The sequence below is a fragment of the Canis lupus genome, chromosome 29, assembly GCF_003254725.2.
Source record: "Canis lupus dingo isolate Sandy chromosome 29, ASM325472v2, whole genome shotgun sequence".
Lineage (NCBI taxonomy): Eukaryota > Metazoa > Chordata > Mammalia > Carnivora > Canidae > Canis > Canis lupus.
In genome coordinates this window covers 27281233-27303833 of record NC_064271.1, presented here as the reverse complement: position 1 = coordinate 27303833, position 22601 = coordinate 27281233, and the positions used below count along the sequence as shown (strand labels likewise).

Here is a 22601-nt window from a genome sequence, read left to right as displayed (position 1 = left end):
TCTGTACTAAATGACTATATGCCCATTGTGTTGCATACCATAGGTACTAAATAATTGCTTCTTGAATTGAAATTTCAAAATGCTGATGATTATTAGTATTACTTTTCTACTTAGTGTATTATTTACACAGCTATTTTTTTCCTCCTATAACTCCAGAAATTTCTTGTAGATTCCCTTAGTTCAGGGGCAAAGACCTTGACCAGCTATAAAGTAAATCTTATCATTAAACTCTTAATCTCAATGAGTCTTTGTTTACTGTGTTCTTCATAATGCTGAGCATTGATTAGGCACCTAACATGTGATCAGTTCTGCATGAATACAGATTTTTACCTGTTAAATTCCCTTCCTCCTCACAGCAGTCCCATGGTAGAGGTGTAATTCTGGTTCCCATTTGACAGATGAAGTAACTGAGGCACAGAAAGCGTACGTCATTTGCCCAAGATCACAGAGCTAACAAGCGGCAGAGCTGGGACCCCATGACAGCCTGGTTCTACAGCCCACTCTGCTAATCACGGCTATGTAAGCTCAATGTTAGGGGAAAGAGAAAATTTAATAGTTGCATGGAAAATGTGTCTTTTCAAATGTAGGTGCTGGGAGAAAAAAGGCATATAACATCTTATATACTTCCTTGAAAGACAGAATTGGAGTTAAGCAGGAAGTTGACTCTAGAGAGTTTAAATGCAATTTTATTTAATTGTTTTAAAAGAGCTTTTTATGTATGTTTAAAAGCCATGTCGAGAAGGGGATAAAGACATATAGGGAAGTTATATGTGTCCCATTTAGAAATGTCACAGAGAAAGTAGTGTGGCTATAGCTGGCTCTGCCTTCTTTTTTGTCCTGCCATTATGAGGAAAAAGATGCAGCAAAATCTTTCTCACAAAGAAACTAATTAGTGAGAGCTGAGTTCTGACAAAAATTAGGAAAAAGCCCAGGCCATCAGTTTACTAGAACAAAATAACAGAGATCTACGTCTAAAGATTGATACAAATTCAAATTTATAATATAGTAGGGAGCATTAAAATTAGTATTATTGGGCTGCTCTGGAGCACACTTCTTATTAAACTCAAAATTAGTCGTAAGGAAATGGGTTTTGCTACAGAAAAGAACAAATAGATCTGTGAGCTTGAAATAAACATAAAAAAGGGAAATAATACATTCTGACTTTTTAGGAAAAATATTGTTATTTCAGGTATTTTGGTAAATCTATTATTTGGAAAACTTTGCAATCATCAAATCACCAAATAAATAACCATGAAATTGCAATTTGACTTTATGATATGAACGTGGGAGAATCAAAGGGCAGACATGCAGAAGGCATGTGGTTTTCAACATAGTCTTTTTCTTTTTTTAAATCAGGAAATTGCAGTTGACAGAAGTTACTAAGGTAGTTGTGATACTCTGAGAAAGCTCATCAAACAGTCAAGGCTAGTCTCTGATAACATTCATTTCATTATTGAGCTTCTACTATTCATCAGGCGCTGTCAGACACATGGCGAGACAGTCTAAAGCAGATCTATATTCACGAAGTTCTCTGCAATTTCCCTCCTTCCTTCCATCAATATAAGGGAGGTGTAATAAATCATATTTTAGCATTGCATGCAACTATTCCCTTGATATGCAAAAGTGTATGAAAGGTGGTTTTAGGAAAAATTCTGATTCCCTAAGAAAATGTGATTAGAGAGATTTCTGGGTCAAAGCCAAGGAATATGAGGTGTTCTTTTTTTTCTTTACCTTTTAATGTCTCCTTTGCCTTAGGTATCAAACACAAACCAGGGACTTGAATCAGATGACCTAGAGTATCAGTTCCATCTATGAAATTCTGCTACATGAGTCTATTTCAAATGCAAGATGAGGTCAATCAATATCATCAAGAATTCTTTTTACAAATGACCATGCACTTGCAAAACAAAAGAAGGGTCAGGAGTGAGCTGTTAGTGCCAGGAAGGCACATTGTCATATATCAAGATGACAGTGGTCACCGGAATAAAAACTTCCAGTGGTACTGCCAAGCCTGCTTACTGAGCAGTGCTTGAAGATTGGCAAGGAATTGTAGCTTTAGCTTAGTATAAAGGGTGAGAATCAAAAAGGCACAGCTTCAAATCCAGACTCTGTGGTCTAGTTGGCTTTGTGATCTTGACCAAATGGCTTAACCTCTCTAAGGACAAAATTCCTTAGATGTGAAATGAGGACAATAACAGTATCTCCTTACAGGGTTATTGTTTGAATTAAATACATTAGTACAGGCAAAATGGCTGGCCCACAAGGAGCTATCAGTAAGGGCTAGTTTTAACTCCTCTTTTCCTTTCATTATTCATTCATGAGACAAGCTCAATGGTAAATAGTTACGTAAATGGCACTCATGAATGAGAATGACCCCCCCAAACAAAAATCAGATAAGAGAATAAAAATTGATAATAGATGAAAATTAATAATGGTTGAGATCTCTATCTAAAGAGTTATACAACATCAAAATTGTGCCTTAGGAAAAGAATCACAGAATCCTAGTCCCTCAAATTATTTTTATTATTTTAAGCTATATCATATTATGCGATGTGATAATCAATGAAGTAATGGCTACAGTGTTTTCACTCCAACTTTTCTGTATCAGAGGTGAAATGATCAATTATACTAAAACAATGTCTCTTATTTCCTAAGTACTGTCCTTTGTGGTTGGCTAGGTAAAGTAGCTGTCAAGGTTGCCTGCGTTTTTTGGTTCTCTCACTCCTGAACACTATGGAAAGTTCCTTTGGTCTTTGTTACAATATTATGGTCTGGGTAGTCTTGGCAGTGGCTAGTGAATGGTGGGATACAGCTATAAAAGCAAGAAGATGTGACACCATTGAATTAAGTGGATAATTCAATAAGAATTCAACTTCTATAAGAGTAGAAGTCCTTTTAATTGACCTGCTAGGTTAGCCAACAATCTCCATCCCCCCCATCATTCTAGTATCTCCTAAATGTTGGGTTGCTTGTGAAGCTATAGGCTCTTCCTTTTTATTTCCACATACTTTTCCCTTTCCCTAGTTGAATTACATATTGCTTGTGGTCAATGATATTTCCAGCCTGTTTGACTAGCTAGTTGAAAATTTAATTACATAATTTAATTAAATATTACAGTAATAGAAAATTGTCAGGGTGGAGGGAAAGCTTTGGAAATACTTGAGAAAGGGTATTATGATCAGATATTGGATCAACTACAAAAGCCAGGGGAAATTGTAAAAAAGAAAAGTTGTTAAGATCTTATATATATCCATATGATTTTGCAGATATCTTTAGTCCTCATCCAATTTTACAGAAATTGAAACTGTACATCATGGCTAATATGATATAGGTGGAAAGTGGGGGGAAGGACAAGGACTGATTCATTTCTCAAAAAGGTCTTGGCCTATATCAAAAGATTGGTAACTGGCTGTACATTTAAATGTTTGATATTAAAGTTTTTTGTTTAATGAATGTATGTATTATTGTTAAAATGATTATATCTGCTTTAGCTGATTTTTCAGAATTATCCACTAAGATCCTGGTTGAGTTTGATGGACAGCTGTTGCTACTCAGGGTTTCTGATGGGCCAGGGAGTGAATTTTCTACAGGATACTGTTGAGTGTTAGGAGAGGAAGGACACATTCAGGGAGGAAGAAAGTGTCTCTTTAATCCTTTCTGCATGGAGGAACAGGTACTTTTCTTTCTGTCTCCATCTCTGTCTCAGTGTCTGTTTCTATTATACTATGCCAAGAATAGGAACATTGTAAACTTCACCAGAGTGTCAATCATAGTCCACATGACTATTTATGTCACTCAATTTGAAGACTGTTGGGTATGTGTAATTTCAATTTGAGTGACATAAACAGATCAGTCTAGCGTAGCTCTTTCTGGCATAGACATTCCTTTTTCTACACCTTTCTCCACATTTGATTCTTTTCTATATAATAAGCTGGAGTGTTGATATGAGATGCTATGAAAACAGATATTGAAAAAAAAAGTGTAACCCTCGTTTCTGAAGGAAAAGGGACAGTTTTATAGCACAAAGATAAAAAATATTTAAATATAATTTGTGACAACATAACAAAGCATATTTAAGAAGTCTTTAGCTCAGTGGTTCTCAATTCCTGCTAAATATTAGCACCTACTGGCAAATATTAAAAGTAATACTGATCTCTGAATTCCACCCAGACAATCACATCAAAATCTCTTAGTTTAGGGACACCTTGGTGCCTCAGTATTTGAGCGTCTGCCTTCGGCTCAGGGTGTGATTCCGGGGTCCAGGGATTGAGTCTGCATCAGGCTTCCCCCAGGGAGCCAGCTTCTCCCTCTGCCTATGTCTCTGCCTCTCTCAGTCTCTCATGAATAAGTAAATAAAATCTTTAAAAAAATCTCTTAGTTTAAAGAACACTTCAGTATGTTCTAAAGTTCAACTGAGATTGTTTTCGCTTTAGGCTTTCGGTTTTAGCTAGGGACTTTGAGCTAACATGGCTGGGTTTCCAAGAAGTTTGTGGGAATTTACCTGTGAATGACACTAAAAAAAAAAACATGGACATCATGGGAAGACATGCTCTGCTTGGATGCTCTGTTCTCCTACTTGAGTACAAGAGGGGCATGGGGAGCAGATGGAGGCAGAGTGCTGGCAAAAGCTCACATGAAATTGTATCACGTCTCTGGCTAATTGATAGGGTTAGTGAGGCCTGTCAAAATGGTGGAAAGTTTGTGTCTTAGCCTTGACATGGATTTATTTTTACCAACATTTTCCAGTGCTTTTGTATTTACTATCTATATTGGTCCATAATATATGTTAACTTATTCTCTAATTTTTGCCGCTGTTATTTTTTGCTGGGCTTTATATTGTCTGCACGGGGAAAGAGATGGTTAGTAAATGCTCTTTGATATTACATCCCCTTCCAGATTTCTAAGCACATAGTCAGTACTCCATAAATACTCAGTGAATAACTAACTCATTAATAGATCTCATTTTCAGTGGTAATCATCTTTTGATGCATCAGATTCCGCAACAGCTTATGTGTATTAGCAATATCACGTATTTTCAACATTACTATTATTATTGATTCTTTTTAAAATTTTAATCTCATTGTAGTAATTTCATTCAGACAAAAGGCTAGATATTGGTCATAATAAGAAACTTACTTTGTCTTATTTTAGCAAAAAGAAAACGTAGGAAGTAACGGAAGTAAATTTGGTATCCCCAAGGAATCTCTCTTCTTTATGGAGAAGGCAATAGATCTTGGCTAACTCTGGCCAAAGATCCTATTAGATTTGAAAAACGTCTCTGTGGCAATGAAATACCAGGGGAAATGTGGTCTTAAAAATGATCTGGGCTGCATTATTCAGCATGAGATAGAATACTGTCAGCTGAGATTTAAGTCAGAATGGGCTATAAACCCCTAGTTCTCAAACCTGGAGTCATCTGGAGAGTTTTTAAAAAATGTAGGTGCCTGGGTCCCACTTGTGGAGATTCTGCAGCTTCATGTCAGGAAGGCTAAACTGTCCACAGGTTGATTATTTCTAGGACAAATTGCATGTCTGTATGCATGTGTGTCTGAAAGGGGGTGGAGATTAAATCTGGGTGAGAATGGGGAAGAAGGCAACAAGGTGCTGGGCAGGGAGGGAGTGAAAAGAAACACACAGTAAAAAAGAAATTGCTTATTAAAATCCAACACTTCTGGAAATACTAGTTAAAACATGCAAATTTTATGTACCATTTTATAATTGAAATCAAGAGGGACGTGCTGTATATTTACATGTGTGTAATTTCAAAACCAATAATGGTCCTTATTGTCAATGATAGAAATCTTGTACTCGATACTAAGGCCTAATTGAAAATCCTGAAATATGACCAGCACGCCCCATTCCTAGAAGCTCCACTCGATTTAATTTTTAGGGGCCAAGGATATGAGATGATTGAGTCATAATTATCCAGAACAGAAGACATGGTGGTCTTCTGCTGTCCATGGTACCAGTACCAGTCAGCAAGAATCTCCTTGGTTGGGCAGAAATGTGTGAACGGAGGGCAAATGGAGGAAGACTGAATGGTTCAAGGTGAGGGGCATAAGTTTTAGCCAGTGGACCTTTGCTCTCCTGCATCTCAGCAAAGCACTTCCTATGGTACCACCGTGTCTAACATGCAGAGAGCCGAAGTGCCACCTTCAAATTCTGACCTGATGCACTTAGATGAAACACAATGTTCTGAGAGTATGGAAGCACTAGCTTATATAAGTGAATTACATTTTAACTTTTAGGTTCTGACCAAGGCTTGAAGTGGATTTCCCAGGTCATCTAGCACTTTCTCTACACACATCTGAGAGCCTCAGTGTCCTACTGCTGTCTCAGAGCCCACACATGCTTCACCAGCAATGCTTTCACAAATTCCTCAAGAGCTCAGATGCCCACAAAAATCTCCATAGAATTAAGGGCATATATTTTTAGGTCTTGTACCTGATTTCCTTTGGTTCTGGCCGGATATTTGTAATCAGAGAATGAGATCGAAAACAGAGTCATCAGAATAGATGCAAACATCAGAGTAGGGCTGCCTGATTCTTAGATGAGATGGGCTAATTCTAATAGAGGACACGAGTCTTCCTAAGAAATACTTAGAAAACAGGAGGCTGATCTTGTCTAGACTGTATATGCTCTGACAACAGGGACAGTCCTACCTCTCTCTCCATTGCCAACATGTGATAGCACTCACTACTGGCGCAGGAGGCAACTGCTCAGAAAAGGACCGAGACATCGTTTCTCAAAAGTCATATTTCTTCATGCTTAATCCAATTTCTGGAGATAGACAAAGCTAAACTATTCATAGCTATACTATACATTTTCAAAGGAAAGTTTTCTGGGTGGTGGTGGTGGATAGACAGCAGTAGAGCCCACACAAGGGAAAGAGCGAACATTTTCCAGAGGCTCTCCAGCACTGCTCAACCCGATGGAGGGGAGTGGGTATATGCTAGGGCTGGTGAGCAGAAAGGCACCAGGATACTAGAACTTGAGGAAATGAGCATCCTCTACTAGGTCCCCTTTGCTTTGGGTCCATGCGATCATCATACTCTAGTTTGCCAAGTAGATTTTTCCTACATGGAGAGTATCAGCTTCCCATTTTTCATAGATATTCTGTTCTTTTCTGACAAGCACATTTTTCCAAATTGTTATGTATTTAATATTACATCTAAATTAAATAGTAAATATTGAACATATTGTTTTATCATATATTATCACTACTTATTAATATTATATATTTGTATGGCATGGTTCATATTTCCAATTTATTATTTTCCTAATAGATCAGCTCTTAAGGTTTGCACAGAAATCTTTTATGTACTTGAAAAGCATGAATCGGCCTCCCTGAATCCCTTCACCACTAAAAAATCTGACACGATTCTAGCTCTAGTGTTGGATCCCCATTCCTCTACCATGTTGCAGTGCCAATGAAGTCAATGCTATGAAGGGAGAACCTGCCCAAGGGGTTGGCTGTCTCTGCACCTGAAGCAAGTTTTGACTAAGTCTCTGGTGCCCGGGGAACTGGAAAGCCACCCAGCTGTGTTGCATGTGAATGCATGCTAATGCCCACTTTGTCGGGATTACCTTTTCCTGCAGACGTTCAATAATAGCAGCTAGATTAGCCTCACGGTTTTCTTTAATTTGTTCCATTTTCAGGATCAGCTTTTCCTCCGCCATTTTGCTGAAGTTGTTGTTCTCCTCCAAAGCCTTCTGAAGGACTTCTCGCTCATGTTCCCTCTTCTCTGCCAATTGTTTCAGCACCTGGGCCTCCTGAGACTGGGGAAGAAAAACAAATCCATCTTATGGTCACCCAAATGCCAGCCTGGTGGAACAGTGGTCTGCTGATTCGAGAGTGTTCTTTTCAAATGAACACTACTTCTAGCCTTGAGCACTGTTCAGTACTCATCTGCATGGCTTAGAGCTTTCTGTAGAATGTGGTTCGCTGGGAGATGGGGTTTGCTGAGATTTCAGCTGTGAAATTTTTGGATGCCCCATCTTAGAAGAAGCATTTAATCCCAATGAAGGACTTTTTGGTTTTGTTTCTGCTAAGCATTTATGCAACCCGGAATGCTGCAGTTAATCACTGGATAGCAGCATCCTTTGAAGCCTGAGGAGAATACGGGAAGATTGGGGCAAGTTCTAGTGTTTTCCCTGCCCCATTTTTTGATCACCTGTACACTGAGTTCTTTGCAGTAAGCTTTTCAACTCTAGCCAATCAAATTGTCAAATTCATTTTCTCAGTTCATTCCACCACCTATACCTCCCCGCCCCAACCCCAACCTGCCTGTTTTTCTTTCTTTAGCCAAATTTTCTTTGGAGACTTGTGAGCAGTGCAAAGTTAATGTCCACTTGGCCACAGAAAATAGAAAGTCTCTGTTCTGGCCTCCACTTGAACATGCTGAGGTCATCTGGGTCATCTTTAAAACCTTGTGGTTACTTAGTGATTAGAGCAGAAGCATCAGAGCCAGATGAAGAAAGTGTTAACACAGAATAAATTCAAATTCAGACAGAGCCTTTTGGGAAGAAATGAAAAAGTATTTTCTAGCTGGTTCATCCTCCCGCCTCTAGGTGGGACTATTGGTAAAGCATCCTACATTGATTTTGCTTCTTTACAGCTCCAGTACTACTGAATTTTGACAGAGACAGACGGACTAAAGATGTGTGTGTGTGAGTGTGTGAGAGTGTGTGTGTGTGTGTGTGTGTGTATGTGTAAAGTTTCTCTCTGATGGATCCAGGGCAAGGGGCCTGGAACATGTCTGCTGTTCCTCACTGTAGCAGCTCACAGAGAGAGTTACCATGGGTCATTATCAAGGGGCAGCTGAGTAACTTAATTTTCAGGTGCTCAAATTTACTGTGGCACTTTTAAAACTGTGTTTTAATTTATAGTTTATATTTGCATTCTTAATTTTCTTTTGCAAAAGACCTAAAGACAGCTAGGAGGGGCACCTGGGTGGCTCAGTGGTTGAGCGTCTGCCTTGGGCTCAGGTCATGATCCCGGGGTCCTGGGATTGAGTCCTGCATCAGGCTTTCCTGGGAAGCAGGGAGCCTGCTTCTCCCTCTGCCTGTGTCTCTGCCTCTCTCTGTGTGTCTCTCATGAATAAGCAAATAAATAAATAAAATCTTAAAAAAAAAAAAAAAAAAGACAGCCAGGAGACAGCAGGCGAATGGAATTGAGAAGGGAAGCCCTGGGGTCTAAAAGGGCAATATTGCAGCACATGCCTTTTCAAAACGTCATTCTTTGGTGGGGCACATTTGGTTTGTGGGGACAAACACTCCCACAGGCCCCATCATCAGTAATGGAGAGAGGCCTATTGCCTTACTGGGTGCAGCATTTGGCTGCGTTTGAAATGCCTCCGTTAATGGCGTTAGTACTTTTGCAGCCATTGGGACTAAATGAGCTTACCCAGCATAGGTGTCAAGTGTATTTCTTTAGCACAATTAATGGGGTGAAACAGAAACAGAAGGCAGTCCAGAGCATTCGCATGTGAGGCAGCTGCTAAATGACGAAGACCTGCCAAACCATGCGAGGCCACTTCAGGGCTGCTCCTGCCTCTAGTGCCTGTTGTCATCCAGAGGGAACACTGTAGTCACCATTGTCTCAACTAATCCATTTTTAGGACTTAATGATTACCTGTGTTTCAAATATTTGAGCCTCATGTCCATTTAAAAAAATACATGACATGAAGTTGATTATGGAAAGAATGGCACACTGAGGAAAATATTTATGGTGCCCTATCTTGGTTTCTCCTCACAAATACTCAACTTTTACACACATTCTTCAGCAGAGCTAACAGTCTTGGGGTCTCTTGCTCAGCTTGTAAGGTCTCCGTTATGCCAGTGCTGAAGACAATCATGCTCCTTTTCCTTCTTTCACAGCCTAGCACCCAGATATTACTGCTTACAACTTCTCTGACTTTATTCGTGAGAAGAAATTGATTCTCTCATAAATACACCTTAATCTCCCAGGGGCACCTGGGTGGCTCAGTTGGTTGAGCCTCTGACTCTTGGTTTCAGCTCATGTGGTGATCTCAGGGTTGTGAGATCGAGCCCCCCCAACAGGCTCCGCGCTCACTGGTGAGTCTGCTGGCGATTCTCTTTCTCTCTCTCCCTCCCATTCTTGCTCTCTCTCTCTCTCAAATAAATAAAGAAATCTTAAAAAAAAAATACACCTTTATCTCCCAGTCACAGCCTCAAGGAAGAAAATTGGTTATGATTCTAATATTTCTCAACAAATGAGCATTTAGTTCAGAAAACTGCCCTAAAATATAATGTGCATGTGAGGATGTAGAATAAAAATATGTGTTAGACAAAAGTGGAAGCATTTCCCTTCATTTTGGCTGGAGTAAAGTTCTCACTACATGGTGGAAAAGGTGTTTTTATTTTATTCCTTGCTTGGGCAGATTAGCAGAAAAGAACTCCCACTGGGAGGCTTGAAAGGTAGGATTCGCTAAAAGTTGTTAAAAATAAATTGTTTGAGGGAAAAGGGCCTGACCATGGAGGACCATCTCTGAACAGTATGTACCTAATATAGAAGATCACTGAAACACTGAAGTGGAAAATTAGGGCATGATAATCATCAGCTGATATAATGCAAACGTCAAGACAAACTATTTATAGAACTGAGACATCCAACATGACATTCTGGGAGATTAGGGATCCTTCTCCACCTTGTTATTATAATAACGGAGACCGAGAATTGGTGAACACCTTTTCTACGCATAAACCTCCTCAACTGAACTCAGTATCACTGAAATGATTGCATGAGACCTACGTGAAGGGAAAAATAATGAGACAGAGAGAAGAGTTATTATACATTTAGGAACACTTTAACATTTTCCAAAGGGGTTCATTACTATTCCTTGTATTACCGAGTATGAATTTAATTACTATACAAATGAAATGGAAGATAAATTTGAGTTAAGTGGTATATAAAACTCACTTTATTTTACACACACATAAGAGATTTAAGACTATATTTTAGATGGTGCTAGTGTTTCATTTATTTTGGAAGTGAACACATTTCTAGCCCTTCATTTTATTGTCCCCCTTCATCATTTGGATATATTACTTGCCATTAACTAGAACCATTTATCAGACACTGGATCCCCTAGTACCTGAGCATCTTTACAATGTTAGGTTAGAGGATGTGTCTTTACTTATTGGCTTTACTGTTAATGATGAAAAAACTTTAGTGACCCAGTTGGAACCATAAATAATGTCTTGTTAAAATAAGATGATTGAATATAATCATGTAAAACAAAAGGGTGCCATATTCACTTTGTATTGAAGAATGAGAAGCATAACAAACATTTAAAAACGATTAAAACCCAAAGGCCTTTAGAATGAGCTCTTCTGCTAAAGCGTGTAATGTGTTTACTTTAGTGAGCTCCTAGGACAAGAACCACGGGGGGTGCTCTTCACTGAGGGGAGAGCACCCATGAGGGTTCTGTGGACCAGGTGTCCCATTCTCCAAGGAGCAGATGCTTTCCCGAATGTTGAACTACAAATAGTCTAACAATTTAGTTCCTAATCCATGGCTGTACAAACCACCTTCTCTTTTCCTGGATGCAACTTCAATTGTCATCTATGCGATGCCAACAAACAGAAAATGAAAGTTTACCAAGTTCTGTGACTAATGGTCCGCTTTATGCCATTTTGTTAAAAATAAGCATCATTCTTTTAGAGATTCAGAGACTTTGGAGTTGATATGTGCCAATATTGTCAGTATGCCAATTATCTCGATGAACTAGTTTGAGTAGTGCTCTTTGTGATTCAACCTATGTTAGGGTGAGATGTTATCCGTGTCATTAGAATGCTCACATTTTCATCATTTCTTCCTAATACTCATTTTTTTTTCAAGCCACTGGTAGTTTCGGGCAGACCTATTTATATACTTTGGTACCTATCAAACTGTTTCTCCTTCTTTGTAACTTCATAAATATTTTATAATATTTGAAAATATCTATGAAATGTATGGTAATATTTCAATATCTTTGTTAATAATGAACTTCTTTTCTTTATAAAATTGTGAGTTTTGAAATCAGAGAGGGAGACAATAAAAGAATCTTAACTATAGGAAACAAATTAAGGGTTGCTGGAGGGGAGCTGAGTGGGGGGATGGGGTAGCTGGGGGGATGGGCATTAAGGAAGGCTGTGTGATGCAATGAGCACTGGGTGTTATATGCAACTGATGAATCCCTGAACTCTACCTCTGAAACTAATGATACATTATATGTTATTTTATTGAATTTAAGTAAAATAAAATTCTAAAATATTGTGAGTTTGCTGGACTATACAGTCTCTGTGGGCAGGAACCAGATGTGTTTTTGCATAATAATAGCTAAATGTCCCACAGTGCTTGTCATGTGTCTTCATGTAAGATAAGACTTCTGTTTCTCACGTTAATTCCATGACAAGCATCCTATTTTTGATCTTATTTTATAGAAGGGTAAAATAAGACATAGACAGGTTCGTGACTTGTCCTAGGTCACACAGCTATTATGTGGTAGAACCAAACTTAGATCACAGGTATTGACTTAAGCATACGTTCTTATCCACTGTGCATTTAAAGATGCTTTTAAACACTATGCTTGGCTTAGGATGACCATATAATTTACTGTGCAAACTTGGGCACTTATGAAATTGAAATAATAATGATATCCAACAAGCAGGAATAAGCTGGAGTTGTCCTGGGCCAACTGGGATATGGTTAGCTTAGCTCTGCTGTTTCTTGCTAAACGTTTGTTGAATGAATAAATGGCCAGCTAGCTGGCCAGCTGGCTGGCTGGCCAGCTGGCTGAATGGATGGATGAAAATGTTTATATTGTTTCACCCATGTGGGTCAGTTGCAGTATGGAAACTTTGATTTCAAAATATGAGCTTCAAGCTGACCTCATGAGATAATACAGTCTCATGGCAGCAAACACTGATTCCCAGAGATAATCAAAGAGAGGAGAGAAAGCAGGAAAAAGGCTCATTTCTTGTATAACAAATTTCTTTTATGAACCAATCAATGGGGCATTAATTCTGGTTCAAAGGAGGATTGTCCAACCTAGTAACCAGATGGTCAATGCTGCATTAGTGTCCACAGATGAAGTGAGGAATTGGGGACACTGCCAAAATGTTTATGGTGAAGTGAGTTTGAGCCCATGTGGAGATGACTCGGTGGTAGCCCTCCAGCTGAAAACCCAGAAGGCCTCCACGACATAGCCTAGGTCCCTGGCTCCCATATGTGGTCCCTAAACCCCCAGAAGCAGGCATTTCGATGGTACCAAAGGAAGGGAGAGGGGGTCATAAGCTTTTTTAATGTTTTAAAAGCCTTATCAGAAATAATATTTCGCCTTTATGTCTATGTCTAATTTTATATTCATATTGACTTAGAATTAAGTCAGTGAGAAAATGCTTATTTTTTATGATAATCAAAAATATTAATTGGCAGTTGTAGATTCCATTGATTATAACCATGACAAAAGGACTTTATTAATACTACTATATTAATTTATTAATACTATTAATATTAATATCATTAGTATGCTTGCTAATAATTAATATTAATATTAATATTAACATTAATAGTATGCTTGATAGGCATAATCTTTTAAAACTTGTAATTATGAGAAAGGAAATAGATCCAGGACAAAATGTTGCTGACCACTGGGTCAGGTTGGACATCTGTGTATTTTTGAAAGCCTTTGGCGATTTTTTTATGTTTCTTGTAATGGAGTTTGAGTATGCCTAATCTGGCATTCAAGGCCCTCCACAACCTTACCTCACTACTCTTCAACTCCCTACCCAAGTCCACTAATTCACTGGTCTATCCATTGCCCTGAAAATACATGTCATGTATGTATTCTTACCTCTGAGTATCCTTAGTTTCAGAACCATTCTCAGTCTAGAACACTTTCATGTCTTCTCTATTTATCTAACACTATTTATTTTTGTAGTCACTCAGCTCATTTAAGCAGATTTTTCTGAAAAATGCTGTGATTCACATCAAGTAGTGAAATGGTTTTATCTATCTCAATGGTCTCCCATTTCAGCTGAAGTCAAAGTCAAGTCATTAAAATGTTATCTGCTGACCTCAATTCCTCCTACTAGTCACCCCTTGGTCCTTCTGCTTCAGAGCCACACTGAGCTCTGTATTATTTCTTAAACTGTCCTAGCACAGTCCTACCCCCGGGCCTTTGTACTTGCTAGTCTCTTTACTTCAAATGCTCGACTCTGGGAGAAGAGCTGTAGAGCTTAATCCTTTCCTTTATGCTTTTTTTCCCCCCAAATGTTCTCATATTTAAGAAAGATCACCCCATACGAATAGTGCCTTTCACTCTGCACTACTAATTACCCTTGCCCTGCTTTATTTGGTGTTATCTGATGTATTATATACTTATTTATTAGCTATTTATTCGCAATTGGAATAAGATTGATAAAGCATCTTTAGTAGCTAGAACAGTGCCAGTTAAATAGTAGGTGCTTAATAAATATCTGTTAATTGAGTGATTTTTCCCAGACCAAGAATTCTGTGGATGGTAGAGTTTATTTAGGGCCCTTCAGAATATATCCTTTGGAAATGTATTGACTATAATTTTATTTTAGGATCTGAAGATGAAATAAAAAGTCAAAACAAGTTACATATTGCTACTTTAATGTTTGGCTCTGAAAATTATCATTTATTTATTCATTTAAAAATATTTGTAGTACTATTCCTTAGGGACGAATAACAAAAGACACAATTCCTACCTTCATTGAGTTTATAATCTAATGGAGGGGAATACAGGACCTAATAAGCATATGCTTACTAATTGTGCTAAGTGCTACAAAAAAAATAATAAAGTTGAATACCAGAAGAGAGACCAACAGGTGAAAATTGGGTCTGAGAAGCTCTCTCCTCACCGTGAGGATTGACAAGCAAATGCAGAGCCAATGGAAGCCAAATAAGAAAGTGTGAGTGAGATTTAGGAGATCCTGGTACTTAACAGTAGGTCCTAAACTTCACCTGGGTTGGTTCTGATCATGTACAGATTGAAATCATAGCATGGAAGTTTCTTTGTATCTTGTGGAGTTTCTCTGTCAATGTTATTCTTAGAAAACATGTAAAAAAATAGTAAAGTTGAAACCGAATAATTATCTGGTACCAATTTGAAAAAGTTAGGCCTAAAATGCCTCCATAGTTCACTAACATTTTCCTGGTCTAATTATCTGTATCTGTGATGTCCAGCTTAGTAGCTACTAGCTACATATGGCTCTTTCATGTTACTTTTCACTTTTTAAAAGGTGACTGCTAGAACAATTTAAAGTATATATGTGGCTTACATTATGTTTCTGTTGGACAGCACTCTTCTACATAGCTGCAGAGATTGTCTTTTTTCCTGTTGGCAGGGCTAGGAGAATCACTGATTCACTAGTGTATGAGCTAAATAGTTATTGCAATTGTTATACTAACACTAAACCCCTACAGATAAAAATTGTAGATATCCGTAATTTTGCTTGTCTAAGTCCATTCTCCTCCTTTGGATAACACCACCTCAATTTTCTTTTAGGGCTCTACTCCTCCACATATCTCTGCAGGGACTTACCTCACCGCCTCTGCAAGTCATGTGATGCAGGCTGGCTAATCAAAGTACTGCATCCCCTTGGCCACAAGGATGGGCTCAAGGTTGGGTGTGTGACCCGGGACAGGACACTGAGGCTCAATCTCAGGACTTTTGTTAGAACTCTTGGAAAAGAAAAACCTTCTTCCTGTTGGAGTGGCTAATTTGTGAGGAAAATCAATTGGGAGCCACCACCGGAAACTAAACGTTCTGGGTCTTGAAACCCATTAGATGCAGGAAGAGATGGATGCTAATATAAAAAGGTTTTATCTGACCATATTGCTTGATCTGGATCCAGCTGTTTTGGAAGCAGTAACCATTCCTAGATGTTTTAGTCACTCACCCACTTGTGCTTTAGCTAGTCGAATTGAGTTTTGGTTATATGCATGTCCTCACGAAGGTAATCACTGAGATATATGCACTGGCTGGAGGCTCTTTGAGGAGAATTAATAATTCTTCTAATGAGCACTAATTAAGTTGGCACAACCCAATAGAATAAAATCAATTAATGATTTTTTAAGTTGGTACTTTCCGTTAATTAGTTATATTTTCTTCTAATTAAAACCCTACTACCAGGACATAATCTATATAATGATTTTTGCCTTGAAAATTGTAACAAGTAATACCAGATGTGTGAAGGAATACTGATTCTAAAGGCTTTCAAAGAACTTTGTTCCTGGTGTCATAATGCTGGATAATTATATTTGTAAAACATCTTTTAGTCATGTGACCAATTTCTAGCTCAATTCAATTGTATTCAATTGTATAAATGTGTAATTTTTGATACTTTATCATTGTCAGAGTGTAGGAATTTTATCAGAATTAGCTAACTCAGGGAGTTTTATGAGACTACCTAGTTAATTTTGATAATCTCTGTGTTATTCTTTTCCTTTTAATAATATCCTTCAAATTAATTACGTTACCTAGAAACACCAGCAACATTCTGAGCCATGATGTTGAATTTTCATCTCAAAGTTTTAATCTCAGCTCAGTCACTGACTTTATATTCTAACCAGGTCACAGCATCTCTATATGGCAGCCTGGGACCTGCCATTGCCTCTTACCTATAAGAGAACTTGAACTGCCTTGAAAGCAACATACTTCATTGTTGTATTCAGTTACTTATATCTGTTGGCAACAAAGTCTTGATGGGCTAACTGTAAGTTATTTTCCTTTACAACTGAGAAAAAAGCTATAAATAACAACAAAAAAAACCCTGTTAAAATTTTTTAAAGCAACTTCCTGTACATAGACTTGGGTTAGTAGCTCAATTTCCTCCTTTTAAAATCCACATCTGTGATAACTGTAGTTGATCAAATATAATAAACATATACATAAAGAAATACTTGTCAGATGCTTGAAGAATCTCACCCTTTGGTGAAAATTGAAATTGTGTTTTGTATATTTTTCTGACATAAGAAGATTTTTCAAGTATAAGGACCAAAACATAAAGTATATTCTAGTTCAAGAAATTTAATCTGAGGACTTCCAATCTTCGAGTCTTTCTTGTTATCTGATATTACATACGTATGTATATATGTGTGTGCGCATATGTGCACACACACGTTATACACACACATACATGAAGAGACACATGTTTGGCTTTGTCCCATTTTGACTGTTAGAGAAATCAGTTTTTAGGAGAAAGACTATTTTTGTTTTCTTTGTAACTATTCTATATAAAGGTGTTGAATGTATTCGCTTTTTATAGACAACATATTAATAAAAGAAAAGATTATTATAAAAATGCAGTTTCCATTCATATAAACCTGTGCATGGAGCATATCCTTAGTGACTACATGCTCCCTAAAATGCATTACGATTTTCAGTGGAAAATACAATATAGGAAAGAATTACCTAAAAATAATTCCATTTGGGTGGATCAAGAGCATCTTGGTGGGATGAACTTAAACAGTCACATGGTCAGTACAGATGTATTCAGACCTCTATCTTTATGTGTAGAGTCCTTGGAATTTCTGATTGCACTCCTATTTTTTAATACCCTTGGCTTCCTAGTCATCTAATTGTGAAAAATTACAGATTTTGGAAAAGAAAAGGGCTCTAACACAAACAACGGCCAATGGAAAAGAGAGAAAAATGCCATCAAGGCTTAGATAAGGCCTTGAGGAGGATAGAGCAGTCTCAGGGCACTTATCGTGGGCAGAGCAACATCTGGGCAGAGATATTTCAGAGGGAGGATCTGATGGTCTATAGTTTCAAGGAAAATCATGCACTACACTGGGGATGGGACATAGACCCTGAGAGGGAGGAATCATCACTTCTGCATCCCTCACCTCCAAACCCTGGAGTTAAGTTACCGAAAGCTATGCTTTCTTGGATATGCACCATGGACTAAGGTAGGGCAATTTTTTATGATAAGGGATCCAAGGGAGGGAGAAGGGCACTAAGGTATTGAAGCTCTTTTAGTGTCTAAGATCTTTGGTTCTAAGTAGTTTAAAAGCAGTATTTACTTGAAATAGCCTGGCTGTATGTCTCTGGAAGATGTACATGTGTTGGGATGTTGCAGATTCACACATAGTTGTCCCCTGGAACCTCTGCTAGGATGTGTGGGTGGTGAGGGGAGGAGGGAGAGAGGGGGAAGAGAGGGAAAAAAGAGGGAAGAATTTAAAAACCTATGGGAAAAGTTACCTTTCTTCTTTCCTCTGCAGCCTCCAGTTTTTTCTGGATCTCCTCCAGAGACAGATCTTTCTTCTTCGGGGAAGCTAAAGTTCGTGGGGCTTCTGAGATAGGAGATGGTGGTTTCAGGATCAGCTCAAAAGCCTGGCCAGAGGCACGTTTGTTGATTTGCTTCACTTCCATATCTGAAAATGAATATTTGAGAATGTTAAGCATACAGAGAGGTGAAGCATGGGTTTATTTAAACAATTTGAATTCTGGCATTTGAAGGTTGCATTGTTATTCTGGCAAATAGGAATAAATGCTGCATGTGATTATCTGTTCTACATTGATTTGAGCATACAAGACCTCTTTCTTTTGTATAATTACAGATATATTCTAGAAGAATAAATACTTACAGTGTTGGGAAATTCAACATGTCCATAGGGAATTGAATAATGGTAGGCCTACTTAGGAAGAAATAGCCTGGATTGATTTTAAACTAAACTTTTTATCTTTTGAATAAACATGAGCTTCACATGAAAATAAAGTGGCACAGATTTAGATTTATCTTATTTTAAATTACCAGGGCTGGAGGCACTTTTAGGCTAAATGACAGAGAAAAAAAAATAACAAAGATTTATCGGAAATTTGGAATTCTCTACCAATTCTAGAAAGCAATGCATGAGCAATGTTGAATGATCTATTTAGCATCTAAGACTCAGCTTATACATAACTTCTGACTTTCTTTTCCCTCTGTCTTCAATCCCTAAAGCTGCAGAACCTGTCACCGTCTTCCCTGTCTTACTAGTACATTTTGTATAATCTGCAGTTTTTAGCATTTAACCACACTGGGTTCTGTTTGCTGATTGTTTGTATGTTGTACATATGTCTCTTCTCATAGGCTCTAAGTTCCTCCAAAGAGAGGCCTGTTCCGTATTTATCTTTGGAGCCTCTGTGGCAACACAGTGTGAGATATTGGAATCCCAGAAGAAACATGGCTGGATCACTCCTCACAGCTGTATCCAGCAGAGGAAACATCTTTCTGGTTGATCTGTTGACTGAATGAGCTTATACAAAATGGGCATGGGCCTGCATTCTACTGAACTTTTGGTTGGAAACTGAAACCCTTTCACACGAAGGCTGTTGCCTTAGAAATGGTTGCTTAGCATTTAGGACATTTGTGTTGTGTTAGCATAACTTTGGAAGGAAAAAGCCTCTGTGTCCTGGAGCAGGCTTTATTTTTTAAAATACTTTATTTATTTGTTCATGAGAGACACACAGAGAGAGGCAGAGACATAGGCAGAGGGAGAAGCAGACTCCTCGCAGGGAGCCCGTAGTGGGACTTGATCCCAGAACTCCCGCAGATGCTCAACTGCTGAGCCACTCAGGCATCCCTGGAGCAGGCTTGAAAGGCACAGACAGGGTTAAGTGCTACAGATGCCTTCAGCTTGTCCTCACTATTTGTCTTTACACGTATGGAAGAGAAAAATGATAAGCCAGCAGGTACCAAAATATACCTTGGCTCTAACTGCTAGACACATCACTCTATCAAACATTTTGATATTGAATCAAAATGGATTGACTGGATTAAGTGACGATAATCTTGTTGGTAATGACAGCTACCATTTTCGATTGCTTACAGGGGTCAGGCTTGGTGTTAAGCATTTGCCTTCCATAGACCATTTTTTAAAAAAGATTTATTTATTTATTAGAGAGAGAGAGAGAGAGAGAAAGAGAGAGGCAGAGACACAGGAGGAGGGAGAAGAAGGCTCCATGCAGGGAGCCCGACGTGGGACTCGATCCTGGGACTCCAGGATCACGCCCTGGGCCAAAGGCAGGTGCTAAACCGCTGAGCCACCCAGGGATCCCCTCCATAGACCATTTAAACCCTACAACTACACTGGGAGGAAGATACAGAGTTAAATAAGCCTGAGAAAAAATCTAAGTAACTTGCTTGAGGTCATGCAAATATGGTAGAGCCAGGAAGAAAACCAAATTGAGTAGAATGAATCTGGATAAATCAAACTGAAAGTGTTGCACTCCAATGAAGTTTGTAGTCATGCCAATTCTTTAGGCTTTCTTTTTCAGATTCTCATTATTGGGGGGACGCCTGTGTGGCTCAGTGGTTGAGCGTCTGCCTTCGGCTAAGGGCATCACCCCAGAGTCCTGGGATCGAGTCCCACATTAGGCTCCCTGCATGGAGCCTGCTTCTCCCTCTGCCTCGGTCTCTGCCTCTCTCTCTCTCTCTCTCTGTTTCTCATGGATAAATAAATAAAATCTTTAAAAAAATCTCATTATTGGGGCCTCCGTCATAAGTCATTTTTATCATGGGAACTTGTTAGCTTGTTGACATGCATATTCAAAATATGGGAACTTTATTAAGACTATCATAAGGGGAAAACAGTGACGGTTGTTGATGTTTTTTCTTTTGAGTTTTCGAAGTATAAAGCATTTTCTTGCAAATTATGATTTGGCCTAGCTAAAGCTTAGCATATTATATTATTTGCAAAGAAAAGCCTTAGACATGTTATCGATGTTGATATGCTGGATGTGGGTGCTAACAGCAATCTAGCCATGTTCCTTAAGAGACATTAATGTGCTGTTGTTAGCATCAAACTCAAACTCTTTTAGGGGAGGCAGGCTTGTCAGTCAGTAGAAGGTGTCTTTTTTTTTTTTTTTAAAGATTTATTTATTTATGATTTTAGAGAGACAGAGAGTACATGGGGGGAAGCTCAGAGGGAGAGGGAGAGAGAATCTCAAGCAGACTCCCTGCTGAGCATGGAAACCAATACGGGGCTCGATTTCACGACCCTGAGATCACTGCCTGAGCAAAAATCAAGAGCCCAATGCTTTACAGACTGAGACACCCAGGTGCCCCAAACGTGTGACTCTTGATCTCAGTGATGTGAATTTGAGCCTGACGATGGGGTTAGAGTTTACTTAGAAAAAAAACAAAACACAACACCTTGAACTATTCTGAGCAACAGGCAATCAATAAGACCTTAATAGCTAGACACGAAAGTCAATAGTGAGATCTACAAGATACTGATTTAATTATATCAGGAGCTATGAAAGAGAAACAAGTGTATCTAAGCTTTTTCAAATTATGTTAGCAGGAGCATTTCTGTTGTAGGCAACTCACCATCATAAGTATAGATGTTGATGTTGCGAGGTTCCGGGTAAAAGCAAGAGCAGATCAGTGACAGCATGGACAGCTCCTTCATTTTTTCCTTGTAGGCTAAAATAAAAGACTGAAAGTTAGTAGCATTCATTTTCTGAATTTCCTCTTAATGCTTCTTTTAGTCTGAATAATAATGACAGCCTGCTGCAGAATGAATATTGTCAGGGGCATAGCTTTGCAAAATATAAATAAAAGGAAGATTGAAACAGGACCCTCAAGTGCATATTCTTTATTACGGAGGCCATGAATTACACATTATAGCCCGTTAGATAAAAAATGAGAGAAAGGGAGTTAGAGAAAGAAAGGAAAGCAGGAGGAACTAAGATCCAGCAGGACAGAGAGAGGAGAGAAAAGACACGGAAGAAGCAAAAGCAGACAAAATTAGTAGAGAGATAGGTCCGTTCGAGTATGTGTGTATGTTGGTCTACTGGGCATACGTAGGATTCAGGAGGTGTCCCTTGCTGCTTGGGCCCAAGTGGCCACATGTTCAGTGGGGGACAGGCAGGGAACCCATCAGGATGGTTCTCAAGCAGATACATCCTCCAAGGACCTATGTTACTGCTTTCTCTTGATCCCAAGTGCACTTTTTGGTTGCAGCTTCTTTCCACACACACAGTAATCATAGATCTGAGATCTGATTAGGCTCTCCTTTCCTCTACAGAACCTGGTTTGGGTGCCCACCTTGCCAAGCAAGCTACAGGAGTTCAGTGAGTGATCGCCTTCCTCCTTCACCCCCCCTCCCTATTTCATTTTTCCCTTTCTCTGTCAAGAGGCCTCCTGCCCAGGTAACCTTGGAAGGCATCTCCTCAGTGCTGGTTGTCACCAGGACAAGAGATGACCAGAGGGGGTATAGGGAGGTGGACTCTTCTCACCATTGTTGATCATCAATAAATTAAGAAAAATGGAAGAAAAATGATAGGTTTATTTTGCACCAACTTGTGGAAAAGCATAAACTTGTGATGATGGCCTAGCATGTTGAATCTCACAGGTAATATTTACCTCTTGGCAGGGCTTCTGATCATTACGATTACTCAAGGGAGGGTGAATACATTGGGAAGACAGGAATTCCCAGAAGGTTATTTTGGGCATTATTGCCAAATCCATCTTTTGTGGGCTCACTGGAAACAGCATCAACACCCAGATGCTTTAGAGCTACAGAATGTTAGATTAAGAGGGTCCTGAAAGATCATTTAGCTAACTGTCCACCCACC

At 38.8% G+C, this 22601-nt stretch overlaps 1 protein-coding gene across 1 annotated transcript in view; it reads right to left on the bottom strand.

Moving 5' to 3' along the window:
• STMN2 (stathmin 2) overlaps positions 1-22601 on the bottom strand; it is a 49807-nt gene that overhangs the window by 2602 nt on the left and 24604 nt on the right. Inside the window, exons 2-4 of the mRNA XM_025478067.3 lie at positions 21352-21447; positions 18240-18412; positions 7588-7779 (exon numbers count right to left, since the gene is read on the bottom strand). Of these exons, the coding sequence (XP_025333852.1) occupies positions 7588-7779; positions 18240-18412; positions 21352-21447 (461 nt within the window). The remainder of the gene's footprint in view (positions 1-7587; positions 7780-18239; positions 18413-21351; positions 21448-22601) is intronic.